Source organism: Cladophialophora yegresii (genome assembly GCF_000585515.1).
Source record: "Cladophialophora yegresii CBS 114405 chromosome Unknown aczIN-supercont1.4, whole genome shotgun sequence".
Classification (NCBI taxonomy): Eukaryota; Fungi; Ascomycota; class Eurotiomycetes; order Chaetothyriales; family Herpotrichiellaceae; genus Cladophialophora; species Cladophialophora yegresii.
Window position 1 is genome coordinate 3,699,345 of NW_006913048.1, and position 25,490 is coordinate 3,724,834.

Below are 25,490 nucleotides of genomic sequence, written 5' to 3' on the forward strand. Positions count from 1 at the left end.
ACCCCAATTCTTCCTCTCCATTGATTCCTCGGTCAACGTCCTGCTCCCTCTCCTCTCATCACCCGTCCAGAGACCGGGAAATGGGGCTTGGAGGCTGCTCCCGTCAGGCTCCTTGTTTCTGATCTTGATCCTACCCCTCCGCTCTTTTCCTCGCCGGTATTGTACCGTATCTGGGCACCGTCGCTTGCGTCCACAATACATACTAAACCTGCTGCATCTCCTCTCCCGATGCGGTCCATCTGCTTCCTATCTGTGAACATCTGACATCTACATCTACGTCCTTTGCCTCTTCGAAGACACGGCATGCTCGTTGTCGCGGCTGCTCATCTCATCCGGACTTTGAGAGTTGCTACATAAACGGAAGGAGCCCTCCCACCACAACCTTCCCCACCTTTCGCTCACCGCCACTTAATCCGTCCATCGGCACACAACAAACAACCTGTTGTCAGTCCCAACTCACCTGCACCCATGGCGATGCAGTACCAACCCCAACCGTACTTCACATATGGACAGCCTCGCTGGCCAGACGATATCAAGCCAGCTCTCACCGAAGACGATTCCTCCTCAATCCTCGACGACAGGGTCTTCGAGTCCTCCACCCCCGCCGATATGACGGTGGGTGACAGTCGACGCCCGTCAGTCGCAAAGCTAGAGGACGAGTTCTCTGCATCCTCACAAGTCTGGCAGGAGAGGCCCCATGGCGGCATGGCTCCGGCTCGTCACTTCTCGCAATCCTCGGTCTCAACGTCGACGTCCAATGGTCCGTTCTTTGGTCAGAGCAACACCGCGAACTGCGGCCCCGGATTCATGCCAAACCAAGCGTGGCCCTTGTCTGCACAATCCGAAGCCAACACTCCCACTCCATTCTTCAGCCCGGTACAAGAGCCTTTCGAGCAGCAGGGCCAGTACAACGGGCCTGTGACTTTCAATTTCGCACAGCAAGAGCCTGTTTCCGCCGTCTCCATGTCGCCGCAGTCGAGTCAAGGTGGATGGGCTTCGACTACTTCCTCAGATGTTGCGTCAACTGGTCGGCGGATAAGGCAGAGATACAGAGGGACGTCGCCTATGTTTGTCATGCGGTCAGACGGCATCAGGAAGAAGAACGCCAAGTTCGACATTCCCGCTGAGCGAAACATCAACACCATCGACACTCTGATCGCGCATGCGTCGAATGAAGAAGAGAAGAAAGAACTGAAGCAGCAGAAGCGCCTGCTCCGGAACCGTCAAGCAGCGTAAGTACAGTGCAAGCATGTCTCCGCCACCAACTAACCTCGTGGACAGGCTCGACTCTCGCATGCGGAAGAAGCAGAACGCCGAGAAGCTGGAGGCGGATAAGAAGATGCTCACCAATCAAAAGGGTGAGCTCGAGGAGACCATCTCCCACCTCGAGAATGTTCTTCATCAGGAGAGGCAGCGATGGAACCATCAGATTCAACAATTCGAGCAATACATTCACCAGCTCTCATATGAGAGAGATGAGGCTATTCGAACAAAGACGCTCGAGACCGCCGAGCTTCGACGCATGAACACCATTTTGAAAGACACCGTCCGGGATCTTGAACGGGAACAGAACGCACAGGCCTTCTCGGCCAACGACTCGGATGCATTCTCCAGTGACTTCAACAGCTTCAAGGATCTCGGTCTAGAAGACAACTGGGACGACAATTTCAGTCTCATCAATGGCGACGACATGAAGATGGAAGAGTCCGACAATTTGCAGCGACAGGCCACTCCACGACCTACAACGTCGTCCAATCCCGAGCCATCTGCAACCACCACCGCCACGAAATCAGATGTCAAGGTCGACGCTGCTTTCAGCTGGGAAACCTTTTACATGTGCTTGCTGTCTGGAGCGTTCATCATGTCTCAGGCTGGGTCGTTGTCCAAAGCTGCAAGTGCTGCAACGTCGGTCGCGGTCGTTTCCCCGGCTATACCGACGCTGTCCAACGAGTATCGTGCCGAGGCTGGCCAGGTCCTCCAAGCTGTTCTCGCTTCAGGGCCCGAGGGCTCACGAGAAGTCCTCCCTTCCCGGCCTGCCGCCCCGGCTGACGGCAGCAACTTCCCTCACGCCCTGTCTGACGTCTCTGGAATAGCTCCTCAGCCGTCTGACGCCGCTCTCGACAGCCTGCATATATCCTTGACTACACCCTCCCGTCAACAGCAGGCTGCAGCTGCATTCTCGCTGTCCGCCGCCTCTTACAACCACATCAGCAGTCCCGACTGTGGCCTTGAGGATGGTGATGAGGACGATGATGACCTCATTGAAATCAAACCTACCAAGCTGCAGCAACTATTCGCCAGCATGCAAGCCAAGCGTGACGGCCTCGAGAAGATGGCTGGTCTGGGAAACAAAGCACGAGAAAGAAGTGTCCTCCTCGATCGTGTCCCAGAGAAAGTCCTGCGAGATTTCCGCGAAATGGTCGCACAAACGAAAATCGACTGAGCTTCCAGCCGCCAAAGTCCCAGCAGGGAGCTCACGATAGTATTACGAACGAGGGCTTGATTTTTTTGGTTTATGAACAGACTCACCACTCTACAGGTCCCCTTTGTCATTGGTTTTCGGCGAGATGGACTCCCCATCTGGGCCAACCTTTCGGACAGGCCACTCGACCGAGTCAGCCTGATTTTAGCGACCAACGGATAGCGGAAGCGCACAGTCAGCGGAAAAGAGACATATGCTTCAGGGCACAATTTCCTTGATTTTGGGGTATCTGGAGACCTTTAGGATTTTGGGTTATTCTTGCTTTTTGCATTTTCGGATTAGTATGACTACGACATGATGATTACCAGTTACCTCACGGCCCATGATAAGATGAACTTCTACCATTTTGGATATAGCAGAATATGCCTCACGGGAAGGGTGGGATGGGAAACCAGATACACCGAACAGATCCATTCACCATGGATAAGGCTGTAAGGGAGGACGGACGGCGGACCGGCCGAATCAAGGAAAAAGGGCAAAAAGGGAACCAGAAACCCTGTATGATGAGAATGGAATGGAGCAATCCCCCCAATCTCCCCCAGGCCATGCACGATGGCAACAGGCAGGGCGCAGCACAGGACATGACGCCCCAACATGTAACGACCCGTTATGTCATGAAACGACCACCAGTACAGATTTTGACGTCTTCATATATTACTATATAGCGAGCGAACAAGCAAGCAGAGCCGGATAGCAATGCTTGACATGACGCCCCCTAGCGCACAGAGCGAGAACGGGAAAAGGGACAAGCACAGCGGATCAGACAGGTCCCAAGCTGGATGATTGAGAATTTATGATTAATGAACAGCCTCACAAAGCCGCGCAATCCTGTCCATATCTGTCTCAGGACTCATATGATTACATACTAGTCGATCGGATAATCAGGGTCCCAGACCTGAACGTCTCCGTCACAGATGGCCTGGGTGGTCCCCTTCACCGTTTTTGCCCTCTGCTCCGAGCTCGGCACCATGTCATGGACTCTGGTCACACCGAAGCTAAAGCCGTCACTGAGGCACTGGCCGAGTCTCAGCCTGAGCAATGAGGAATGATGAGCAGTGAAGTCTTCGTGCTGGGGCCGCGCAATCCAGAACACATGGATCGTGATAAGATGTTCACCACGTCAGGGCAAGGGCAAGAGCCCCGTCCAGGGCGGGCAGGCACCAGCTCCCTGACGACGAAGTCCCCTGCGTCATGCAGGCACGGCCTCCTCCACGACCACTGCTGGGGAGCCAACAAGTCGACCTAAAGCTTAGGGGTATGGGCTGCGGCGGTTGCCGTGGCCCGCCTCCATGCCTTCGGCGCTGCTCAACCCCAACTTGGGTTGCCAAAGTGCCCTTGGACGACGGGCCAGCGATAGCAGGAAGACTGTCGCCCAGAGCTCGTTCGTTGCCTGGGGAGTAGTAGAGAGAGACGGGACACTAGCGCGGGAGCAAAGGGCTGACAGGTTTGAGGGCCAGTTGTGGGTAAGTTGTTGGTTGAGGTTATGGTCATCGGTCGCCGGATTCCTCGGGCCTGAGTCGCCTCGCCTTGCTTTGAGTCATGTCTGCGAATGCGTCTTGAGCTTTGGAATCAAGACTCGTGTTAGGCCCAGGGTCACGGTCTTCGTTGAGCCGATATTCGGACGATACAAGGTCGGGCGCTCAGTTCGGTGGGTCGTATTTCTCCTTCCAAATCCTGATCATCATAAACACCAAGACGTCAGCACGTAGTAACGCATCACCGCTCTTTGTCCGGGTTGCAAATGAAACATTGAGGCTCCCAAAGAGGTCAACTGCTTGCCTATGGGATGCTTCCGAACACTTTGCGCCTGGTGGACGGACTGCAGCCCAGCCACCTCGCTTTGGACATCCAAAGTCAAGCCAGCGCGAACCATCGTTGAAAGCTGACGATGGTGCACCCGGGTCGCTTAAGCGGTCGCATAAGGGTGTCTCCAAGTTTGACCGCCAATCAAGTCCGTCTTGGCATTGTATCCCAGGACACCGCCAGATTTTCGACCCGATTTGTGTGAAAATGGAACCCAGGATGTGATAAAGTGCCAGGAAGGGGAAGACTTCGATCGGATGATGCGCAAAGAGTCATGAAACTGGGACTTACCAGCTATTTCCCAACGTCTTCGAACCACTCTTTTCGGCCAATCTGAGAAGTTGCGCCGCTTTAAACTGTCTCGCGAGATACATGGTGTCAGTGTCGATTCATTTCTCCGAGACGCAGAAGGTTTGTGATTCGTGGAACCCATGACGACTCCAGACTAATGCAAGGTACGGGCACGAGAGGCCGGCGGTGCGACCGCTGAGTGGAGGAGAGGTTGCTGCATTGCTGCCCAAAGTGAAGCTGCCATTGACGAAGTGCTGTATTTAGGTATTTCGCGTATTTGGGGGCCGCAGGACGCCCAAAGGGTGTCAAAGTCTGACCCACGGCACATTCGATACAGGTCAGATTGTGCTGCACCTGATTTCGGGTGGGTCGATGAGCCTCAGTTGGGGGCTGCTGCCGCCTTCTGTCACGTGTAGAGGATAAGGGGACGCGGATCGAGTGACGGGATACGAGCAAGCATGTGATAGATATAGGGTTCGGGACATGCGCAAATGATGAGAGACAGGACGTTGACTTACCTTGTCCTTCTTGCCCCCAAATCCTTCCAGGTAGCACCAAGCAGCCTCATTCATGGCGTCCGTGTCTCCTAGATTTGCTGCCGTCTCGTAATAATGCCTTGCGGCAACTTTGTCGACGGGGACTCCCCAGCCATTTCTGAAGCAGTTTGCCAACTCAAAAATCGCAAGAACAAGCTCTCCTTTGGCGGCGCCTCCTTTCTTCATGCCGGCATTGAGAGCGTCCGACTCGATAGTGGCCGAGTTTGATGCTGCCGCTGACAGATAGGTGATGGCCTTGGCCGGATCAGGCTGGCATCCCCAACCGTGGCGCAGAGACAGTCCATACAGCACCTGGGATAGAACATTTCCGCGTTCTGCGAGCTTGCGGAACATCTCGGTTGCTGCCTCCAGGTCACCTGGCTGGCCTGACTCATGTAGCTCAATGGCCTTCTGGATGTCGATGTCGCTCTCAGGGTCGTTGACGCTTGGAGTCCGGACTGGAGAATGTGCCGCAGGACTCGCAAGGCTGAAATAATTCAGATCGCCGGCCGACTGGTTGGCGGGTATTATGGGGCTTTTGCTAGCCAGCATGGTTGCACGCTGTTCCCATTTCGCCTCGGTGTCTTGACGGTCAGAAGAGTCAGTGTAAGTGTCGGCTAGGTCAGGAAGATCGGACGGTAGATTGGCTGAGCTGGTACTAGCAGTCCGGTCTCGATGCAGATGCAATCGCTCTGACAGTCGTTTCCTCTCTTTCCCGGGGGATTGCACATCCGTACCACCAGGACTGGGGCTCTTGCGGAAGCGACTGAAAGACCGTCTCGACGTGGGAGGGCTTCTAGGCTCAGCAGATTCAACACCGGTTCGGTCGCTGTCCGCGAACGATGGAGGCTTGATGTATTCCTCCGTATGTGTGTCTGTGCGCAAAAAGGTGAATTCGTTCGCCTGAGGCAGAGCGGCTGTACTGTCCTGTTGTGCGACCTCGTTGTCTATCCTGTCTTTTTTCTTGAGCAATTCCCTCAAGTGAGGCATCGTAGCGGCTGTTTGAGAGCTCGATTCGTGGTTGCGTTTCAAGGCGGACAATGCTGGTGGACTCGGGCGGCAGCGGCTAGGCCACGCTGCGATACTGGCAATATCTTTTTATATGTGGAAAGAAAGGCGACATCAGCCAGAGACAGCTGAATGCAAAGCGACTGCCCGAGGCTGTGTTACGGTCTACAGGTGCAATGCGAGATCGCTACAATAGTTTGCAGCTCAGCGTCGCGTTGGCGGCTTGGAAGGAAGGATTGGCAGTCACACAACGGCGCAAGGGCGGGCAGTGCAACAATATCGGGGGCCGAAAACCGCCTGCACATCGCATCTAGGCGCCAAAGATGCTCGAACGCGCGGCTTGGATGCTTAAACGCAACCACTTCTTCTAGTGAGGCAGTCATCGACTCAATTGGCCTAGTTTGTATATCTCGTCGCTGTCCTTAGGATGAAGACAAGTCGACAGGACGAAGGTCGTCTCTCTCCTCGTAGACTCACGCCTATCTCACCACGTTGGTCACGTTGGACATGGGATAGTGGAGCCGAATGGTAACTTATCTGTACCTACGGAATACTTACTGTGGTAAGCCGAAAGTGAACGGCAGGTGAACTGAACGGCACGGCGATGAGGTCTCTCTTCCCAACTCCATCACTTCCACCTCACCATTCATCATGATCATAGAGCAGCTGTGTCTCTTGTTTGTTTTTGTTTCTATTTCTCTTTGACCACACCGAGAAACACGACTCTAGCGTCCGACCATGGCGATATTCGATCTACCTTACGAGATCCTCGCCGGCATCCTGTCCTTTCTCGAACCTCAATCAATCATCCGCTTCGGCCGGACATGCAAGGCCGCGTCTTTATCAATCGGCCCGCAAAATCAGATATTGTGGAAATCTGCATTCCTCCACGTTTTTGATGATCCAGATGAAGCGTGGTCCATGACGCCTGGCACGCCGCCATTGACAACCGCGCGGGGTTTCGACTTTTATACCGAGCTTTCCCGCCGATTCAGCGCTCTCCAGGCCGTCCGGAAGAGGTCGTGCGGCTCCGACGACCGTGCTGAAGCGAACATCCAAGCACTACTCAGCATTCTTGACACGGCAAAGTTCACACTCAATGCCCGCGACATTGCGGACGGCAAAGTCCCCCTAGAGGATGATCGATATACGTCGTTGAATCTCCAAATTCTATCCAACCTGGCCGAATGGCGACAGGGCATCGAAAGCCTCATCAATGACACGCCGTTAAGCTCGTCGTCGCGTCCCATCACGAGGAGCATGACCATCCACGAGTTTGAGAAGTGTCGAACTCGAGGTGCTTCGCGACTGCACGTCATGTACGGCCTTACCAACTGGGAACGCGTGGACCACAAACCTCGAGGAGCCGCCAGAAGGAAAGTCTATGACTGGAACCTCATAGGTGCGGACAATGACTATGCTCCCTTCCTGCGAGATGGCAGCGGCAAGGTCGATTGGTCTCTCCTCGAGGGCGTTGCGACCGTCATGAGGCTCAACTTCTCCAAGTGCGTCGACCAGATCGCCGCGCCAGAAGGCTTCTGCTTTTCCCTCCCTCACCGCACCCTGGTCGACCCGACCACCCCGGGAGACTGGGCGCGAGCGACGGGTCCTTGGTTGGGAACATATGCATTTCTAGACTATGCCGACCTTTGGGCCTACAACCACCCCGATGAACAGGCCGAGCCGCGGCTGACTTTGGATGACGAACCCGAAGACTGCGGCGACCTGATGAGACTGACACTCAAGCTGGACCCGTCCATCTCGTCTGACCCGCGCCTGCAAACCAAACTCCCGATAAGCACCGGTCTGCCAGTGCTTTACTTCTCGGGTCACTCTCGTGGTTATAATGGGATGCGCCGTCTCATCATTGCTGTGAGAGGCTTTGCTTGCCTTGTGCCGGGCTCGCGAGAGGTGCGATGGAGATTTCTCATCAATTACGGTGGTCAAGATCAGTGGCTGTTGGAAGGTATCCAGCCAGGAGGTGTTCGCTCAGGCGGTATCTTTGGCATTTGGACGCACTGCGACCACGGAGTCCACACTCCATCAGGACCGTTCTGCTATTTTCCAGAAGAACTCTGCAAGTCCACCAGTGTGGTGATCGCAGCTCGATAGGTGATTTCCGTCTTTTGACGAGAAAAAGCACAGCCTTTGCTGAGGAGCTCTCAGCAAGACCCGGACTGTCCATCAGACCAGCTGCCTCAGCAAGGGCCATGAACTCCTGCTCGCAAGGGGCTCTTATGTACTTCAGAAGGCGATGTCCATGTCCGGCAAAATCGATGCCCTCCTGGCCCACTGTGCTGTACCTAGCATGATGATTGCAGCGGCACAGGCGCTTGACGATCTTTCCTTTGTCCCAATAGCCAAAAGATGTCCCACTAACCCGCTCATGAATACCATTCCTCTCCATGACTTTGAGTCACGCATGAAACGATCGCTGATGCCCTATTGGTGACGTGAAGGGCTTACCAAACGGTGAGAATGAAAATCGAGAACTGTCGATAAGTTCAGTCAGGCACGGCTCAGCTCCAAACGGATAAGGCCTATTACACGAAATGATACCATATAGGTGGGCGAGCCTTCATATTGGGTTATTGGCCAGTGCAGGCCGAATCCCGCCATTAGAGAGAGATTCAAGTGGTTGCCACGTTAAAGAACAAACCACATCGCTTCTCGAGGTCTGAATCGGGGCCAGATTGCTCAACAGAAACAGAAAAAATCACGAGAAAGCAGCTAACTAGTTAAATGAATTCGTGTTTGCCCAACTGCAGGCGTTGCTGGGACCCCTAGAAGCTTGACAGAAGAGCAACGGTTGCTTTGCCGGGAAGTGCATCGCAGTTTGCGGCCAGGCAACCTCCAGCGACCGCCACAGCCACGGTATTCATAGTGATCTGTCGAGCTTGCTGCGATTCAATTGTCTTGCATGTGCAGGAGTCAGCCCAATGTTGCCGGCTGTCGACTAGATGTCGGTGCTGATGATTAAGCATGCCTCGCGGCGTACAGTAATCCGTGTGGGAAGATCGGCCCATCAAGGCCAGATCAGCTGGCACATTACGAGCTACGATTGACAGCATGTAGAAGGCTGCAGGAAGGAAGACAGTGCGCATTATTTCCCAAGCCCAGCCAGTCTGCAGTGGTCCGCGTCCTGGGCACTGCCGCTGTGCCTGCATCAGGTCATACTTTCTGAGCTAAGCTCTCCTGAGAAGCGCATTTGGTAAGAAACAAGTCGTCTCGACATTTGGACAAGGCTCTTTCGTGGCTGGTAGTGGACCTCCAACATCAGACCGGCCGACCACAAGGTCGAGGAGCAGCAGCGTGAGGATAAGAAAGCAAGACAAGGCATACCATCTCAGGTGCTGGTTATCCCAAGAAGCGCAAAATTGAGCAGTGACAGCCGACATGCAATCCAAACTCCTTAGTAATTCACATGGGGTAGTATGACACGTAATTGGAACACAACAAGCTGGAACTTTTTATGATTAGAAGTCTAAGCACTGAGGCACTACATACCTCGTCAATCGCGCCATCAAGGTGATGGTGTTGAGTCAACTCTTGCTATCATTTTAAGACTGAGCAGGGCACACCTGTGTCCCAGGCTGCCTTTTCCGGACGTCGTCCCTCCTTCTGCTGTCTGATCGACATCTTCCACGAGCGGGACCGCCGCCGAGCAGCAAGGAACGGCTGTTTGTGAGAGGGAGTCAACCGGAGCCACAGGGTACTGACCTGGTGAAGGATTCGTCGAAAACTTTTTCCAGCGGCCCCTGTCAATCCTCCTCAATCTCCCCTTCTTCCGACCCGGAGTGCACTCCGGCTGGTTCGGGCAACTCCTGGACATTTTCCTTTTCTTTCTTCATACTGGAAGGTTCCGGAGTCTTAGTCTTTCCCCTCTCACGAGAGCGTGATCTCCTGTCACGACGATATCGTTTGGCACTACGGCGGCCGCTCTCGACGCTGTCCTCACTACCCTCCCGCCGTCGTCGGCGATCGCTGCCAGTCACGCTCCTTGACTCCTCGCCGTAGTTGAGCTCGTCTCTACTGCCACGAGGCTCAGCCCTTGTGCGATACAAGCGTTCACGGTCGGCTTCGCGATCACGCCGCTCCCGGTCGTAGCCACTTAGGTGGCGTGGTGGTGGAGTGCGATCGCGGACAAGACGGCCATGTCGCTCGTCACGGTCTCTATGATCGCGAACCGACGGTGGCGGGCTGAACCCGCTGGCTTTGCGGTACTGCTTCTCACGAGCAGCTTGAGCTCTGCGACGGTCTTCCTCGTAGGCATCGGGCTCCGGGGACTTCGAGAGTCGACTGTACCTGCTTTCCCGATGGCCGTTGCGATGATCTCGATCGTCTGTACGTCGCGAATGTTTTCGATCTCGGTCCCGTTCAGCGTCTTCCTCCTTCTCTTTGAGTCGCTTGATCACCTTCTCAAACGCAGATTTTCTCAGACCCTCATCCTCGACGGCACGGTATTCATCTGTCTTCTCCACTCGTGGCTTAACATCCTCCCAGGAGTCAGTCATACGCACCGGAGGTTCAAGATGCTTGATGCGTGAGCGAAGTGCATCCACCGCTCTGCGCTGATGGCGATCTGCTGCATGCTTCTCGTCCTCGCTCCGTCGAACGACCTTGTCATGCAGTCGCTGGAAGATGAGCTGGAGAACGTCGCGATTGATAGGGGCTGTTCGTCGATCAGTAAGCATGATATCAAGGAATTCATCGAAAGAAGTTCTAGGTGTCACTTCATATCGTTTGTCCTGCAGGTAATCAGCGAGAGTCCAGAATGCAGAAGGCGGCCACCAGCGTACCTCGAGAACATCATATACATCATTCCGTCTGCCCCTCAAAGCTCTCTCTTCTTCCTCCACAAGATCCCAGAATAAGTCCAATGGTGTCGATCCAGCCTGACCCAGCACTGCAACATACCTCGGGTCCTCCTCGATCTCAGGCAAAATGGTCATCCACTTCGTGCCGGCTGTGATTTTGCCTTGGCTGCGCAAGCTCTGCAGTAGTTCCATGAACCTATCACGGTTCTGCCGCTCGCGTCGTGCCTTGGTGGCCTTTTGCTGCTGACGTGCATCATTGAAGGTTCTTTCGAGCGATTTGATATGGTTCTCAAAGGCCGTCAAAACATCTGACTTACTCAGAAGCTTGAATTTCTCATCAGACTGAATCCGCTCGTTGTTATGAAGAATCTGCTGGGCTTGAGACCATCGCGTGTAAGGCTCGAGATTGAGCGCGTTGAGAATTGCAGCCAAGTCATCCAGGGCTGACCTGCGGGCAGCGGCTTCCTGCTCAATGTGCTGCTTCTTAAGCTCGACAATGTATTCTTCGAAAAGTTGCTTACGCTCATCTTCGTTGTCTGTCGAGCGGAACACCGTCTCGCCCTCAATAATGGGTCGGATGGTCTTCCATCGGCTGTAATGCTTGATCTCGGGATGTGTCCTCAACATGTTACCGAAATCTGTGCGTAGCTTAGCCAGTCTTTCTTTGGCCTTCTCTCGTTCTTGTTGGCGAACCTCGACTGCATATTTCTCGAATGCCGCTTTTCGGTCCTTCGGGTCTTTCAGCGCTCTGTATTGGGGATCCTTGATTGTAGCACGCATAGTCTGTTCCCAAGTCCAGTCGGGCTGGACATTTGATCGGCGCAGGAGCTTCATGAAGGCAGCTTCTGCCTCTTCGAAGCTCGAGTAGTCAGGAACGACCTCTTTGGTGATAGGTGGTACAGTGATCCCGTTCTCGGTACGCGGTCTTTCCAAGGGGATGTGGTCGTCCCGCTCGCGATATGATTGAAGCGCAGTGCTGCCTCCAGCGACAAAGGCAGGCGCCTGCTGGACGGGCTTGGGCGGGAGTTGGACCGAGTTCAGGGCATCTCGATACTGTTGCGGCATCTCCCATGTCGTCTGCTTAGTCTCTGAATGTGAGTAGTATTTTCGGCCGTCGGGAGTGCTGTGTTCTTTCCATGGCTGAGATGCAAGGGCTTTCTCGATCGGAGTCATGAGCTCGGTAGGTTTGGTCCATCGCGTCTCTTTCGTGACCGTGTGATAGAAGTAGGTGCGCCCATCCGGAGCGCGTGCCTCTCGCCAGGGGCCCGGCGTTGGGGGCAGGCCATTCATCTTCGTCGCAAGGTCAATGAGGAGACGGTGTTGATGAACAAGAAGAAAAGCGCAACTTTGTCTAGGGACTGTGAGCTGCAAGGGCGACGGATGCAGGATGGAAAGAACCGTAGTGAGAACGATGCAGATAATTTGTCTGGCAGCCTTACGTAAGCGGCCGATTTGCTTGTGAACTTCGACTCTTCTGGCTTCACATAATTAGTCAGTTCGTCCCTAGTTGTCCGGTGACTAACACTTGGGGCTGATATTGTTGCATCTGCTACACTGGCAGCGTGGACGTAAGAAATGCTCCATCATCCCTCATCACCCCACTCGAAACAAGATGGAGGAGGATTTTTTCAGGTCGGCGTTGGTAGACGCCATTATCCCTGAGGACACAGTGACCGAGGTGGCTGATATTCTCCAAGCTGGAGCAGAGGCGCAAATAAGCGACAGTCGCTTGCTCGCGGTAAAAGAGAGGGAGCTGCTGTTCTTTGGTACGCCGGATCGCTAACTCTTGTGGCCTTCTATCTTACTCATACCTAGATCAGATGAACGGCTGAGGGCCTTGGCTGTTATACGCGTGCCGAGTTGTGACGAAATCTCATTGAATGCGTACCTTGCACGGCTATCGCTCAAGATAGATGTGTGGGCCGTCGACGAAACATCCGGCAGCGAGCAAAGCCCACGCCCTTCCGCGCCACCAAAGGACTTGGTCTTCTCAGCTGAGGGTATTGAGAAAACCGAGCCCATCGTTCTCGCAACCGAGTCAGCGGACGGCGGTCAGAGCTTGACTCTTGTGTGGGAGTCCCAAATAGTCCTCAACCGACCCAGATTCCGCGTTCCTCAGCTCAGCATTATTCTGATACCCTCAGCCATTGTCAATGGCCTTCAGCAGGACCTGACAGAGGAGGCCGGTGATCTCACTCCCTTTCAACCGCTTGAGGCAAACATCCTCGAGCCAATGCGCCTCATACCAGGCTTGAAAGATAATCCGCCATATCTTGCCGCTTCGAGGCTTGAGCGCGTACTGCCTGTCACAGCAATTCACAAACACCGCACTCACATTCAGCATGTTCCGTCAAGGCGGCGTAGAGCAGTGCCAGCGACAATGACACGAATCCGATATCACAAGATCAACAATGTCTCTGTGACGCCAAGCACAATTGCTCTCCTAGACATGGACATTATCCCCTTTGTCCAGATAGACGCTACTATTCGGCAGGTCGATCTATCATTGAGGAATGGTCGAACCGGTTCTCTGATGCCAGGGTTTTTACCAATGCAATGTCGATCCGGGGACTGTTTAACGTTCTTGTACAAACTTCACCAAACCCAGGATTCGAACCTCGCTCCCGGCATTGGGCTATCAACTCGAAATGTTGACGTCTTATCAATTGTCATCAAGTTGGACATACGACTCAGCGAGGTCTGCCGCCCTGTTCTGGTGATGGATTGGACGACTCATGTTGATTTCACGCAAGCACTAAACCCATCTTTTGGACCGCCGTCGCAGCCCATACAACGTCAAAATCGACCCACGAGCCTTCCTGTTAACAACATGAACGGCAGCGACCCGGCAGTTACCAGCTTGGCCACCAGCCTACAACCAGCGTTTGACGTGACCGCAAAGAGCGGCCTTTCAATATCTTTCACAGCGCCGGCAGAGCCGGTTGTAGTCGGGCAAGCGTTTTCATGGCGAGTACTTGTGGTCAACCATTCGAGCAAGACAGCAAAGGTTGCAATTATCCCGTTGCCGCGGATCCAGCGCCTTGTTACTCAAGCACAGTCATTCGCCAAACGACATGCGCCTAAATCATCTACTGCCTCATTTTCTCCCAGCGAAAGGCGCCACACAAAGAATGGGGAAGATACCGATATTGCACAGGCCATAGTAGACGAGAACGTGGTTTACGCCATGCATCACTCGCATTCCACCACGCCTGAAACCGATCTGATGGCACTAACTGCTGAGCTTCGAATCGGACCCCTAGCACCAGGTCAGTGCCACGAGAGCGACATTCAGATGGTCGCGTTTGAGACTGGCACTCTGAGGGTTGATGCCATGAGGGTCGTTGATTTGGCGCGAGAGGTCGAGGAAGGCGGTGCAACATTGGGTGCACTCACGGACATAAGAGATTTGCCAGATGTTGTGGTGGCCACCCCGTGCGAAGGTAGAGAATCACCGACAACGACTGCTGGTCCATCATGAAAAAGATCTCGTCGGTCGAGGTGCGCGTTGCAGGCAAGCAACGAACGCCGTGTCCGGAACCCGGGTCGCCAGGATACAGGATTCCTTACGACGTTGTCACCGGAAGATACCCAGGCCATTCAGAAAGGACATTCTCGCAACAGAGTGCTCATACAGATAGGTCTTCGAAACCTTGCAAGCATAGTAATGGTCCTCCATGTCGACTTGCGCCGTTGACCGACTAGCTCGCTTGGTAGTGTAAGTGCGCGAACGAAGAGCGGTCGCCTGTTCAGCCACCACTAACTCTAGTATGACCAGGACTGATTGTCGAGCCAAGCGAATCGCCATGAATCCGTCCTTACCAAGATTGCCGTGGCTGAGCGAGTCTTGGATCGCCCTGGAGTTTGCCTCGTCCAACCAACCAATCATGCCTCTCATATCGACATGCCTTTGGGGTCTTTCCGAATACGATGAACAAGCACAGCCATTTCACCCAACAGCACTTAGGGTTGTGGACCTAATGGAAGATATAAAGATCAGGTATATCAGAGCCCTGGAAGTTGCAGACGTTGACGCCCTCAACATACGCGAAGAACAAAAACATATTGTTCTGTTCTAAACATAAGAATTATCAGCGATTCGAACTATTCTCTCAAGCCGGCAACATGACTGTGGACTACCTTGAAATCAAGAACGAAATCCCATCGTTGAAAGAGAAAGAGGTGCGTGTTGTCATCCAATCTGCGTCAGCATCGACCTACTCGGACACCTCACATGTACGGACTCTCCTCAACGATTCCAGGTTCCGCCCCAGCAGAGTCCTGCATATTGTGCAACATGGTATAGGCGCCCTCCGCCTCCCTCTTCCATCTTCAGAGCTCGTCACCAAGATTTTCCACGACGACGGAAGCGTGGCATATACCTCGACGAGAGCTAAGAAATCTTCCGGCAGCGCTGTTCTCAGTCACCCGAAGCTAGGGGATTTGATCAGCACAACTTACTACTGGGGCCCGGGGCGTCCTCCAATACTCAAACTCCTCGAAAGGCAAGACGACGTGGATACTGTCACAGTCCATGGGAAGTGCATTTCTCGAACCACCAACTTCACCACTCCTGACGGCTCCGTATTCGAATGGAGCTATACGTGCACAAAGGACACCAACGGCAAGAAAGTCAATGTTATCGTCCTGGAAGAAAAAGAGACGGGAAAGATTCTGGCTCAGTTGAATAGAGGCGAAGGGACTCGCATGGAGGGAACCTCGAGATGTAGCGCCGGCAATGGTGGACAGCTTATTCTCGACCAGGACGCTACAAGCCACATGGATAAGGCGTTGATCGTCGCGACATGTCTAGTGATGCTTAAGAAGGAGATTGACCGCAGACGGTGTGCACAGATGGCCGTCATGGCTGGAGCAGCATCGTCCGGGAGTTGAGAGTGCCTTGCATGGTAGTAAAAGGCTGGTATGGGATCATCGTGGCGGCGATATCTTAACTGTGAAGGCCTCATATTATACCACAGTGACAGCTCATTCTTAATTGTCAGTAATCTTTATTGAAGGACATAGCACACTAGCAGAATGACCGTGCTTGTTGGGTAGGGACTCGGTACAATGGCGCTCTCGAGGACATTTTGATCCTCCACATTAAGCAATGCCACAAGCGAGCCATCTAGCCACGAACCGCAATTTGGTTCACCTCTAATCCACGCTCCCACTCATCGACCCCTACGGTGATCAAGATCAATATGGGCTGAAGAGAACGTCCAGGATGTCGCGCAAACGCCGCAATACTTCATCGCCCGAGCCGGACGATTTGCCGCCCTCGCCCAAGCGACGCAACATCCCTGGCGCCCATCTCAACTACGAGTCTGAAGGAGAAAGCCATGAGACTCCTCGGTTTGATGATCGCGTTGGGCAGACTGGCGCATTCCCTGGACTTGGAGCTGATGACGATGAGCTCTTCTACGGCCCTGCTAGTGATGGGATCGACTATTTGAGGATGGTGCGGTAAGTTCTTTCATGTCAAGGCCATAATGCCCGTTGCTGAGTATCGCATCTCAGGTCATGCAGAAGTTCGGGCTGACGAGACGCATTTCCCACTAGATCTGAGGCCAAACATGTCCCGCACATCTTGACAGCATCGGGAGCATATGCTCACCAAGAGGTTGGCCAAGAAGAGGGGGAGATTGAAGAAGGAGGATACTATCACGACGGGACATATGCGGCAACCCACGAGCGATCTACAGCTGTCGAGCCTGCCTCCTCTCTTCCACCTGCGCAGACACGATACTACGATGCTCTCCTCCGGCAATTCAACCTCATCCGAAAAACCCTGCGATGTTCCCCTCCATTATCTGCGGTGCAGACTCTCCGACCGGACCAATTCATATCATTTCCCGAAAATACGAACAAGGTCCGGACGCAGTGGGTCGACCACATCCTTTCGACAGACCCCCATCCTGTTCAGCTGGCGTGCATGGACTCGAGCACAGTGGTGGAACTCGTCAGTTTCCTCGGCATGGAGCTGGAGAGACTGCTGCGGGTTGGGGACCAGATCAAGGTGGCGCGGGTTGGTGCTTGGGTGTGGGCCATCTTAGGCAAGTGTCGTGACTGTGGGGAAATGTCAAGCGAGGAGGTAGGAGACTTGAGGCAACTGGCGCAGGTAGCCCTGCGGTCAAAAGGGGACCATCAGCCTGTGGATATAGACATTGATGATGAAGATGGGAACATAGGTGGAACAGTGCCCACAGCTCAGACTGCTGAGAAAAACTCAGCTGAGTCCACTGCGAGCCACCTAGATGGACAGGGTCTGGTGATGGAGAAGCCGGATAACAGTGGTATGAGGCGGGAGAAGTTGCTAAGCAGGACGGTGGACATGATAGTCACGGTTGTGGGCGAGGTTTATGGTCAAAGAGACCTGCTGGATGCTCGGACGATATGGCTTCATGAGGAAGTGAGATGAAGACAAGTGAGCTGCGCCCTTCTGCCGCACCAGCCAGCCATGCGCAAGTAACTAAGGCGATTCTCAATCGGACCACAGCCACGGCAAGCTGCGTCTAACACAGCCTGACGTGTCTCACACTGCACCCTCGCCAACAAACATCTACTGCCGGCTCTTCAACCTACATTTGGAATCTGCACCTGAGATATATCGACCTGCTGCATGGTCACACAGTCCTCTCTCACGCCATGACGAGGTCGTCTCCCGCGCTGGCCGTCTTCGTATCTGTTCTCCTCCAGCTCACCATGGGCGCCTACAATCCTGACATCTCTAACGGGACATGTTACTACTACGATGGCTATGAGGCTGATTCAAGATATATTCCGTGCGGCAACGCGGCACTCGGTCCCAAGGTATGCTGCGAGAGCCTGGATATGTGCCTCTCGTCAGGTGCTTGCTACAATGCCCAGTGTAGGGCCTTCCATCTTTTTCGATCTTCGCACAGCTCATGTTCCGCAGATGGAGTGACTTATCTCGCCGGCTGTACTATTGAAACATACGACGATCCAATATGTCCCAAGAAAACCTTTGAAGGTATGCATCAGCTACACAGATTGCAACCACCAGCGCTAACAGCCTTCCAGATGAACAATGGGTTGGATTGGTTTACTGCAACGGAACCTCGAACGAATGGGTTGCGTGTGACGAGAAAGAGACGGGCTCGACCACGGTTACCAAACCATCATACTGCTGGTGTCCGGATGAAGACTCGAGAACTGTTGCCTTCAGCGATTCGTCTGTTCTTAAGAATATCATGTCTTTACCAGCGACAAAGGGGCAGACTGTCACATGGAAAGATGCTGATACGTGGTCGACGGAACACTCTATTGCTTCGGCCTTCGGCTTCTCTTTGGACCCCGACACAACCACCAGTACTTCTTCCCCGACCAGCTCCAGCTCAACGAATAGTGCCTCAACCTCATTCACACCTGCATCTACGAGTCAAGGACCCAGCGCAACCTTAAACCCAATTTCGACTTTTGCGGCACCTGCAGCAACCTCAGCTCCGCCAGCCACGAGCTCCGGCTTAAGCACCGGAGCAAAGGTCGGGGTCGCACTAGGCTCGGTGGGCGGAACAGCAGTCCTTGCAGTTCTAGCCTGGCTAATTTTCGCGTGCATGCGGCGGCGATCTCAAAAGGACGAAGCAAAGGCAGAAGAACCACCACCAATGCGAGAGCCCACGCTTCCCCAAGTCGAGCGACGAACAACCGACCCCGATTGGAGAAGCCCAGCCTGGTCAGGTCACAAATCGGAACTCCCTGCGGACGAGAGCGTGACGAGCATGAGCGCGTCTCCGGCGCCCGTGTACCACGAGTATGCTTACCCGCCGAGGCCAGCCAGCACGGTCAGATCAGAAGTCGAGGGAAGTCCAGTAAGAGCGTCACCTGTGAGGCCAACACATGACGGAGGATTGAGATTGCCTGGGCAGAATGGGACGTTTTACGAGATGGCCGGATGAGGCGAAAGGAAAGAATTTGTCAGAGGAAGTAGTCATGTCGAGCATTGCACCTTTCGCAAAGAAAACCAAACCTTGAGAGGTATTGACAGGCTTCATCTCGAGCCCAAGCGCTGCTGTACGCCTTCCACTGCCTGGCATTGCGTGCAGCATCCGATGCGAGTTCTCTGAACCACCCCCTAGCACCTGCGTGCGGGGATCGTGAAGAGAAGTTCAGTGTGCCTCATCCATGTAGCAAGCAATCAAGCAAATGTTCGCCATTAGCTTTCCTGTTCCAACAGTCTTGAGCTTGCGTTTTCGATTTCATTCTGCTTCAACCAGTATCCGCAAAATATTACTATCACAATTCCACTTCCGCTCCCCCCGCCTTGCCAAAATGACGTCCACGTCCACATACACCGGCGCGGTCCCCCCCGGCGTGACCCTCGACCCCCGCATCGTGCCCTTCTTCGAGAAATTCTACCAAGTAAGCGACACCCCCTCGGCGCATGACGCCTACGTGGCCTCGTTCCTCCCCGACGCCGACTTTGTCATGGGCACCAAATCCACGCGCGGGTCCGAGGGCATCCTCGAGCTCCGCAGGGGTCTGTGGAGCGGGCCCATCCAGCGGCGGAAACATACGCTGGAGAAGATCTTTCCATTCGGTAGCAGCCGCGAGGTCATGCTGTACGGGAGCGTCGAGTATGGGTTGAAGAACGGGAGGGAGGTGGTCGTGCAGTGGGCTGGGCGGGCGGTGCTGGGCGAGGATGAGGAGGGGGGGTTGCGGTTCAGGTTTTATCAGGTTTATTTGGTGAGTTCAACTACTCTTGCCTCACCGAAGTCCTGGGGTGAAGGGAGGGAGTTGAGAGAGCGAAGTGCGCTCATAGCACAGGCTAACGTGAGGTTGTGTTGTGGATAGGATTCCGCTCCCGTTGCGAATGCGCTCAAGGATGACTAGAAGGAAAGAGAAGTGGACACTGGATGATGCTCCAAGATCTTGAATGGTCTTACATTTCTAAAACTGTCTTTTCGGTTCTTTTGTATTCGTCTACGCCTTTCCATGCGTCGTGCCACGATTCGTGATTCGTTTCTTGGTCCTCCCACTGCTACGGGGGCCAAATTGACCAAGGCCGGGATGGCAGTTCAGGACGGCTCTTTAGTCAACAACATCTGTACCACCTTGGACACTGCTTCCCCACGGCGTCAATCTCTGCGGATCTCTCTGTATCACCTTGCACACGGTCTCTTCACGGCCTCAATCGTTGCGGGTCTCTAGGGAAAGGCGTCGCCTGCCTCACGTTGTCCAAGCCAAGGAAGAACATGACGATCCGGTTCAATCCCAACCCACCACCAGCGTGCGGTCTACATCCTTGTCTGAAGGCGTTGACATAGTCCTGGAACCCCTCGGCGTTCGGGTCGACACCTTTCGCGCGCATCGACGCCTCCAACTCCGCGGCATCATTGATACGCTGGGCGCCGGACATGATCTCCTCCCCGCGCATGAAGAAATCGTACGAGTTGCTCAATTTGGAGTCTGTCGGATGCGGTTTGGTGTAGAACGGGCGGACTACCATGGGGAACTCGTCGAGGACGTAGAAATCCGTGTCGTACTTCTCTCGGATGATTTGTCCCAACTTCTTCTCCTGGGCGGTCGTCAGGTCTGTCACGTAGTTGTCCTGCTCGGTTGTGTCAACACCGGCTTCTTTCAGTAATTTGATGCCGTCAAAGTATTTCAGGCGCAGGGCTTTGCCGTCTTTGAGATGGAAGTCCCCGGCTCGAGGGAAGAACTTCTGCACCACGGCGATCTCGTCCTTGTACCGGGAATCTAGCTCGGAGATGATGAAGACGATGAGTTGCTCAGCAAAGTCCAGAACCTCGTGGTAGTGGTGGTTGAATACCATTTCAAAGTCCAGGCCGGTGAACTGCAGTATCGTCAGCATTGCTGGCACGTCAAAGGAAGCAAGGACGCCGTACCTCGGTCATGTGTCTATGGGTATTGCTGTTCTCTGCTCTAAATACGGGCCCAATCTCAAACACCGACTCGCAGTCGCCGGCAATGAGCATCTGCTTGTGCAGTTGTGGTGATTGCGCCAAAAAGCCACTCTTTCCGAAATAATTGCCGACTTCAAAGACACCACTGCCTCCTTCGGTTGCCGCGCCGAGCAGCTTGGGTGTGTTGAATTTCCTTGAACCTGATTTTCTCATGTACTCTTCGAATAGGCTCTCTACTGCTGAGGATATGGTGAAGATGGCCTGGTTGCATTCCGTCTGTAGATCGATTACTCGGTTATCGAGGCGGGTCTTCAAGGTGACAATCGGCACTCCCTCCGCGTCGACTGCCGCCTCTCCTTCCTTTTCTTGTGCTGGCGGTGGTCGTTCAGCGTCTTTCACTTGCATAGGGAGCTGTTCGGCAGCGGATGAGACCAGGTAGATTTTAGTGACATGTAACTCGAGGTTGCTTATTGAGGCGGAGGCGACTGGCGGATCGGGCTTCTTGACTAGACCAGTGACTCGAACGAAGGAGTTGATGTTGACTCCCACAGCCCATTTCACCATCTGTTTCGATACATGGTCTCCCGTGGCTGCGACGACGGCCTGGATGGTCTTCCCTTGTTGTCTGAGCATGAGGAAAGCGAGCTTCGCACTCTGGCTCCTGCTGTTGTGAATCCTGACAATGATGGTGACCTCCTTGTCGACATGATCGTCTCCGAGCTTCTTGAGGTGGGTAATCTCGACCGCATCGTCTGGTAACGGGCCATAGTTGCCTGTCGCCGTATCTTCTGCTGCTTGAGCTTGTTGCGCCGCTTTCTGTTCTGCCTCCTTGGCCTTTGCAGCGGCCTTTTTCGCGGCTTTCTCGGCCTCTTTTTGCGCTTTCTTCAAAGCGTTCTTCGAGGGTGCGCCGTCGGCTGAGACATTGGGGTTGTCTTTGGCGTGAGTTGGTAACGAGGCTTCCTTGTTCTCCATGGCGATGGTTCTGAGGTATGAGCGATAGAAGGAGGAAGGAATCGCGCCGTTACAGAAGCGAGTGAATTGTGGACGGTGGACCACACCCAGACGAGAATGTGCTTGAGTCACGCGAGGGGAAAGTTCAAAGTGGGCTGCTCGAAAAGTTCACGGCGGGGTTCATCAATGGGAGACGACAGCCTTGCGAAGCATGTGCAGCCTTGCCGCAGCCAGGAGTCTAATGTGCCCATCAAGTGTTCATTCATGTATTTGACGCTAAAGGGTATCTTGTATGCTCATAAGTACTCATCACAGTCGTTATCCGCCTCGTGTCATGGATCCATCTCGGCTAGGATCATGCGTGTCGACGCATCCTCTGCAATCCATGTCTCGACCCTTTCGACCACATCAGCAACCATCTTCGCGTACGTGTCTGAAACGCTGAACATTGAGGTATGCGCCGTGACTTCGTCAATACCCTCGAAGTACACCCGAATCCAGGTATCGTCGCGCTTTCCGCTGGCCGGGTCCTTGGGTGGAAGGGCACAAAATTTGCGGTCCTTCTGCTTCCGCCCCTGCTGCGACTTGCCCTCTGTCTCGGCCTGTAGATGTTTATCATAGTGCTCGGGGTTGAGTGTTGCAGCCCGCTTCTTTTGTTCCTTTTGCACACGAGTCTCTTGTTGCTGGGCTTGTTTCTTGGTCATCTCTTCTCGTTTGAGCTTGTTGCGCTGCCGTCGTTCTATAAGTTTCTGACGTTCCTTCAGGGCTTCATCTCTGTCCTTGGCTGCTCTCTCGTATGCCCTGACCTTGCGGTCATGTTCGTTTCTTAGTAGCTTCACTACGTCCTCTTCTTTAAACAACCCGGCGTTGAATTCTGGAGGTGGCGCTGGTAGAGGTGGAAGAGGCGGCAATAATCCAAGTTCTGCTGATCCGGGATCTAAGGGACTCAGGCTCGCATCTGTTGCCGACGATCGATCAACTTGCTCACTGACGGTCGTGGCAGGTGTGACTTCAGCAGGGTCCGGATCTATGTTGAGTTCGCTGATGTCTTTAGTGATCAGCTCACCATCCCGATGCTCTTCTAGCGAGAGTCGTGGACTAGACACGGTCGAAGGTTGAAGACTTCCTGCCGACGACCCCCGTGTAGATGTCTCCATGAGCTCACTCGTTGGGGGCTCAAGCAAACCACGCCCAGTGCTCGGTGAAGGCGATCTCTCCTTGACTGGCCCCGTGCTTGCACAGTAATAGTTGACAAACCTCACTCGCTTCATTAACTTCCCATCTGGCGTTCTTGGCTGAGCAGTCTCATCAACGTCTTCCAATGCACGAACCGCGTTGAAGCGCCTCTTCAAGCCCGGGTAGTCCGCAAGACAGCCGCCAAATTCGAGGTGAGAAGAGACATAGTCTCCGGTCGCCTTGGCCAATTCACCACAGTGCTTGTTCCAGAAGTACCAGAACCTTTTCAGCTTGCCCGTTCTGTCTGCCAGACGGATGTCGTTTGCGTATCTTGGGTTGTAAGTCGGACCTTGGGGTGCCGCGTCGGACAACATATCTGGATCTGTGGGTGGCGATAACGAAGGTTGCGGCGGCGTCCGGAAGAGACTCGCAATGCCGGTACCCACCACGCCAGGGTGCATTCCAAGAAAGGGTGTATCGAAAGCGATAAGCCCTAGGATGCGATGCTGGAAGAGCTCATTGCTGCCTGCGGGCGAACTGGAAGGGATCAAGGCCACTTCTGCCCCCAGGATGCCTCCCAGGCTGTGGCCGACCAGGATCACATCCGTTCTGCTCGACTCATGAGGCTGTAGCCAGTTGCTGAAATCATCGCGTGCGAAAGAGATGTTCTTCCGCGATTTGTAACGCGGATAAATCTTGGTGTACACAACATGAGTCTCCGCTAAAGCGGCTGTCAGTCGGGCATGGACGTGAGTCGGAAAGCTTTGAAAGCTGGTTTCTGTTCCAAGAAAGCCATGGATGTAAATAATCAACAGGGTTCTGCGATTGTCGCCAGGGCTCTCCACGGGGCGGAGGGATTGTGTCGAAGATGCTCGTGAATCATGCAACCCGCCTGGATAGGGAGACGTAGACGGATTGAGGCTCGGAGAAAGTGTTGGGGAGGGATGGTTCGTATTGTTATACGACGCACTAGACGCCATTCTTGGTGGCAGTGGAGGTTGTTGATTCACTGCCATGTTGGCAGTAATGACTGAAAGAGCAAAGCATACCTCAGGAAGAAGTTGCCACAGTGTCTCAGCTGTGTAAGGGGGTCCCATCAACCAACTTGTTGGTGCCTAAACGACGAGGTCCTTACTGCCAGCAGTGATGTGGCCGTGACGCTTTTCAAACATCCTGGCGATCCGTCTGCCACCACGACGTCACTTTCGCTTGCGGATCTTCGCGCTCGCTTCACGAGGCTGCAACTTGCAACTTCGAATCAAACATCCCACAACTGCGTTCTTGCTCAGACAGCATGGCGCCACAAGTCGAGATATCGATACCTAACACGACCATCTCTGAAGGCTCCAAGCCGTACACGATCTACAACATCACGCTCCGCCTACCTCTCCGTTCGTTCACAGTCCAGAAGCGCTATTCCGACTTCCTCACTCTACATTCAGGCCTAACAGATCAAGTTGGCGCACCTCCACCGTGCAGCCTGCCTGGCAAGTCGTGGTTCTCGAAAACAGTCTCGAACCCGCAGCTCACCGAAGAGCGCCGCCAAAATCTCGAAACATACCTGAAAACAATCAACGAATGCGACGACTCCAGGTGGCGCACAACTAGCGTTTGGCGCGCTTTCCTCAACCTCCCTTCCTCACTCGCAAGCAGCACGTCAAGTAAAGCCGGCGCATTACACTCCGTCATCTCGGGCCCTGGTGGAGGAGGCGCCCCGATCACAGACCCAGTGATATGGCTTGACGTGCACCGGGACCTCAAAGCACAATTACAAGATGCACGCCTGAACCTGACGAGCCGGGATCAAGCCACCACGACGCAGAAACAGCATGAAGCCGGCGCTGCTGCAAAGAGCCACCTGGTAAAAGCTTCGGGGCTGATATCGGCACTGGAAGAAGGACTGGTTAATATACAAAAGGGCGCGAACGATGGGTGGGGAGGGCAGAAACTGGGAGAAGGCGAGCTACGAAGGCGGAGAGATCTGATTGCGTCGGCGAAGAAGGACCGAGACGGACTGGAAAACCTGCTGAACGCCATGGTCACGAAATCCAAACTCGACCAGACTGTCGCTTCCGTGCAACAGACCCAGGAACTCATGGGGAGTGCTCAGCACAACAAGCCGAAGGTGGGTGGCGGTAGAGTTCTTGGGAAGGAGACGGCCGAAACGCGCGAGCTCGATAACCAAGGCGTCTTGCAACTTCAGAAGCAGAAAATGGCCGACCAAGACCTCGATGTCGAGGAGTTACGCAAGATCGTGCTACGGCAAAAAGAGCTGGGCATCGCCATCAACCAGGAACTCGAGGTGCAGAACGACATGCTGAGAATGGTCGACGAAGATGTCGATAGAGTGCAAGGGAAGATCCAGATCGCAAAGAGGAGAATTGGGAAGATATCGTAGCGCGATGGCTCGGTGTCATGATAGCGTTCATTCATGTTGCGTATTGTCACATCAACTTAGGGTTGTGGAGTATCTTTGTAAAACGACAGCACTCGAGGACAAGTAGGCTCTTGGAGGCATCGTCCTCGAACTCAGGCATAA

At 54.0% G+C, this 25,490-nt stretch overlaps 12 protein-coding genes across 12 annotated transcripts; 8 read left to right on the forward strand and 4 right to left on the reverse strand.

Annotated features, from left to right (window-relative positions):
- Positions 1-468: 468 nt before the first annotated feature.
- Positions 469-2,443, forward strand: A1O7_06693 (uncharacterized protein; the record flags this gene model as incomplete). Its single annotated transcript, XM_007760694.1, has 2 exons — positions 469-1,232; positions 1,282-2,443. The coding sequence occupies 2 exons, from the start codon at positions 469-471 to the stop codon at positions 2,441-2,443; spliced, it is 1,926 nt and encodes a 641-aa protein (XP_007758884.1).
- Positions 2,444-4,955: 2,512 nt separating this feature from the next.
- Positions 4,956-6,102, reverse strand: A1O7_06694 (uncharacterized protein; the record flags this gene model as incomplete). The annotated part of the gene is made up of 2 exons (XM_007760695.1): positions 4,956-4,979; positions 5,095-6,102. 2 exons carry the CDS (start codon positions 6,100-6,102, stop codon positions 4,956-4,958), a joined length of 1,032 nt encoding a protein of 343 aa, XP_007758885.1.
- A 756-nt stretch (positions 6,103-6,858) lies between these two features.
- Positions 6,859-8,232, forward strand: A1O7_06695 (uncharacterized protein; the record flags this gene model as incomplete). The annotated part of the gene is made up of 1 exon (XM_007760696.1): positions 6,859-8,232. The coding sequence occupies one exon, from the start codon at positions 6,859-6,861 to the stop codon at positions 8,230-8,232; it is 1,374 nt and encodes a 457-aa protein (XP_007758886.1).
- Positions 8,233-9,881: 1,649 nt separating this feature from the next.
- A1O7_06696 (uncharacterized protein) lies at positions 9,882-12,227 on the reverse strand (the record flags this gene model as incomplete). The annotated part of the gene is made up of 2 exons (XM_007760697.1): positions 9,882-10,868; positions 10,920-12,227. The coding sequence occupies 2 exons, from the start codon at positions 12,225-12,227 to the stop codon at positions 9,882-9,884; spliced, it is 2,295 nt and encodes a 764-aa protein (XP_007758887.1).
- Positions 12,228-12,549: 322 nt separating this feature from the next.
- Positions 12,550-14,418, forward strand: A1O7_06697 (uncharacterized protein; the record flags this gene model as incomplete). Its single annotated transcript, XM_007760698.1, has 2 exons — positions 12,550-12,703; positions 12,758-14,418. The coding sequence occupies 2 exons, from the start codon at positions 12,550-12,552 to the stop codon at positions 14,416-14,418; spliced, it is 1,815 nt and encodes a 604-aa protein (XP_007758888.1).
- Positions 14,419-15,062: 644 nt separating this feature from the next.
- A1O7_06698 (uncharacterized protein) lies at positions 15,063-15,830 on the forward strand (the record flags this gene model as incomplete). The annotated part of the gene is made up of 1 exon (XM_007760699.1): positions 15,063-15,830. One exon carries the CDS (start codon positions 15,063-15,065, stop codon positions 15,828-15,830), a length of 768 nt encoding a protein of 255 aa, XP_007758889.1.
- A 334-nt stretch (positions 15,831-16,164) lies between these two features.
- On the forward strand, positions 16,165-17,358 carry A1O7_06699 (uncharacterized protein; the record flags this gene model as incomplete). Its single annotated transcript, XM_007760700.1, has 2 exons — positions 16,165-16,403; positions 16,500-17,358. 2 exons carry the CDS (start codon positions 16,165-16,167, stop codon positions 17,356-17,358), a joined length of 1,098 nt encoding a protein of 365 aa, XP_007758890.1.
- Positions 17,359-17,642: 284 nt separating this feature from the next.
- A1O7_06700 (uncharacterized protein) lies at positions 17,643-18,856 on the forward strand (the record flags this gene model as incomplete). Its single annotated transcript, XM_007760701.1, has 3 exons — positions 17,643-17,808; positions 17,857-17,931; positions 17,982-18,856. The coding sequence occupies 3 exons, from the start codon at positions 17,643-17,645 to the stop codon at positions 18,854-18,856; spliced, it is 1,116 nt and encodes a 371-aa protein (XP_007758891.1).
- A 373-nt stretch (positions 18,857-19,229) lies between these two features.
- Positions 19,230-19,790, forward strand: A1O7_06701 (uncharacterized protein; the record flags this gene model as incomplete). Its single annotated transcript, XM_007760702.1, has 2 exons — positions 19,230-19,643; positions 19,752-19,790. 2 exons carry the CDS (start codon positions 19,230-19,232, stop codon positions 19,788-19,790), a joined length of 453 nt encoding a protein of 150 aa, XP_007758892.1.
- A 289-nt stretch (positions 19,791-20,079) lies between these two features.
- On the reverse strand, positions 20,080-21,796 carry A1O7_06702 (aspartyl-tRNA synthetase; the record flags this gene model as incomplete). Its single annotated transcript, XM_007760703.1, has 2 exons — positions 20,080-20,754; positions 20,807-21,796. The coding sequence occupies 2 exons, from the start codon at positions 21,794-21,796 to the stop codon at positions 20,080-20,082; spliced, it is 1,665 nt and encodes a 554-aa protein (XP_007758893.1).
- Positions 21,797-22,107: 311 nt separating this feature from the next.
- A1O7_06703 (uncharacterized protein) lies at positions 22,108-23,931 on the reverse strand (the record flags this gene model as incomplete). The annotated part of the gene is made up of 1 exon (XM_007760704.1): positions 22,108-23,931. The coding sequence occupies one exon, from the start codon at positions 23,929-23,931 to the stop codon at positions 22,108-22,110; it is 1,824 nt and encodes a 607-aa protein (XP_007758894.1).
- Positions 23,932-24,245: 314 nt separating this feature from the next.
- On the forward strand, positions 24,246-25,349 carry A1O7_06704 (regulator-vacuolar morphogenesis; the record flags this gene model as incomplete). The annotated part of the gene is made up of 1 exon (XM_007760705.1): positions 24,246-25,349. One exon carries the CDS (start codon positions 24,246-24,248, stop codon positions 25,347-25,349), a length of 1,104 nt encoding a protein of 367 aa, XP_007758895.1.
- Between the last annotated feature and the right edge of the window lie 141 nt (positions 25,350-25,490).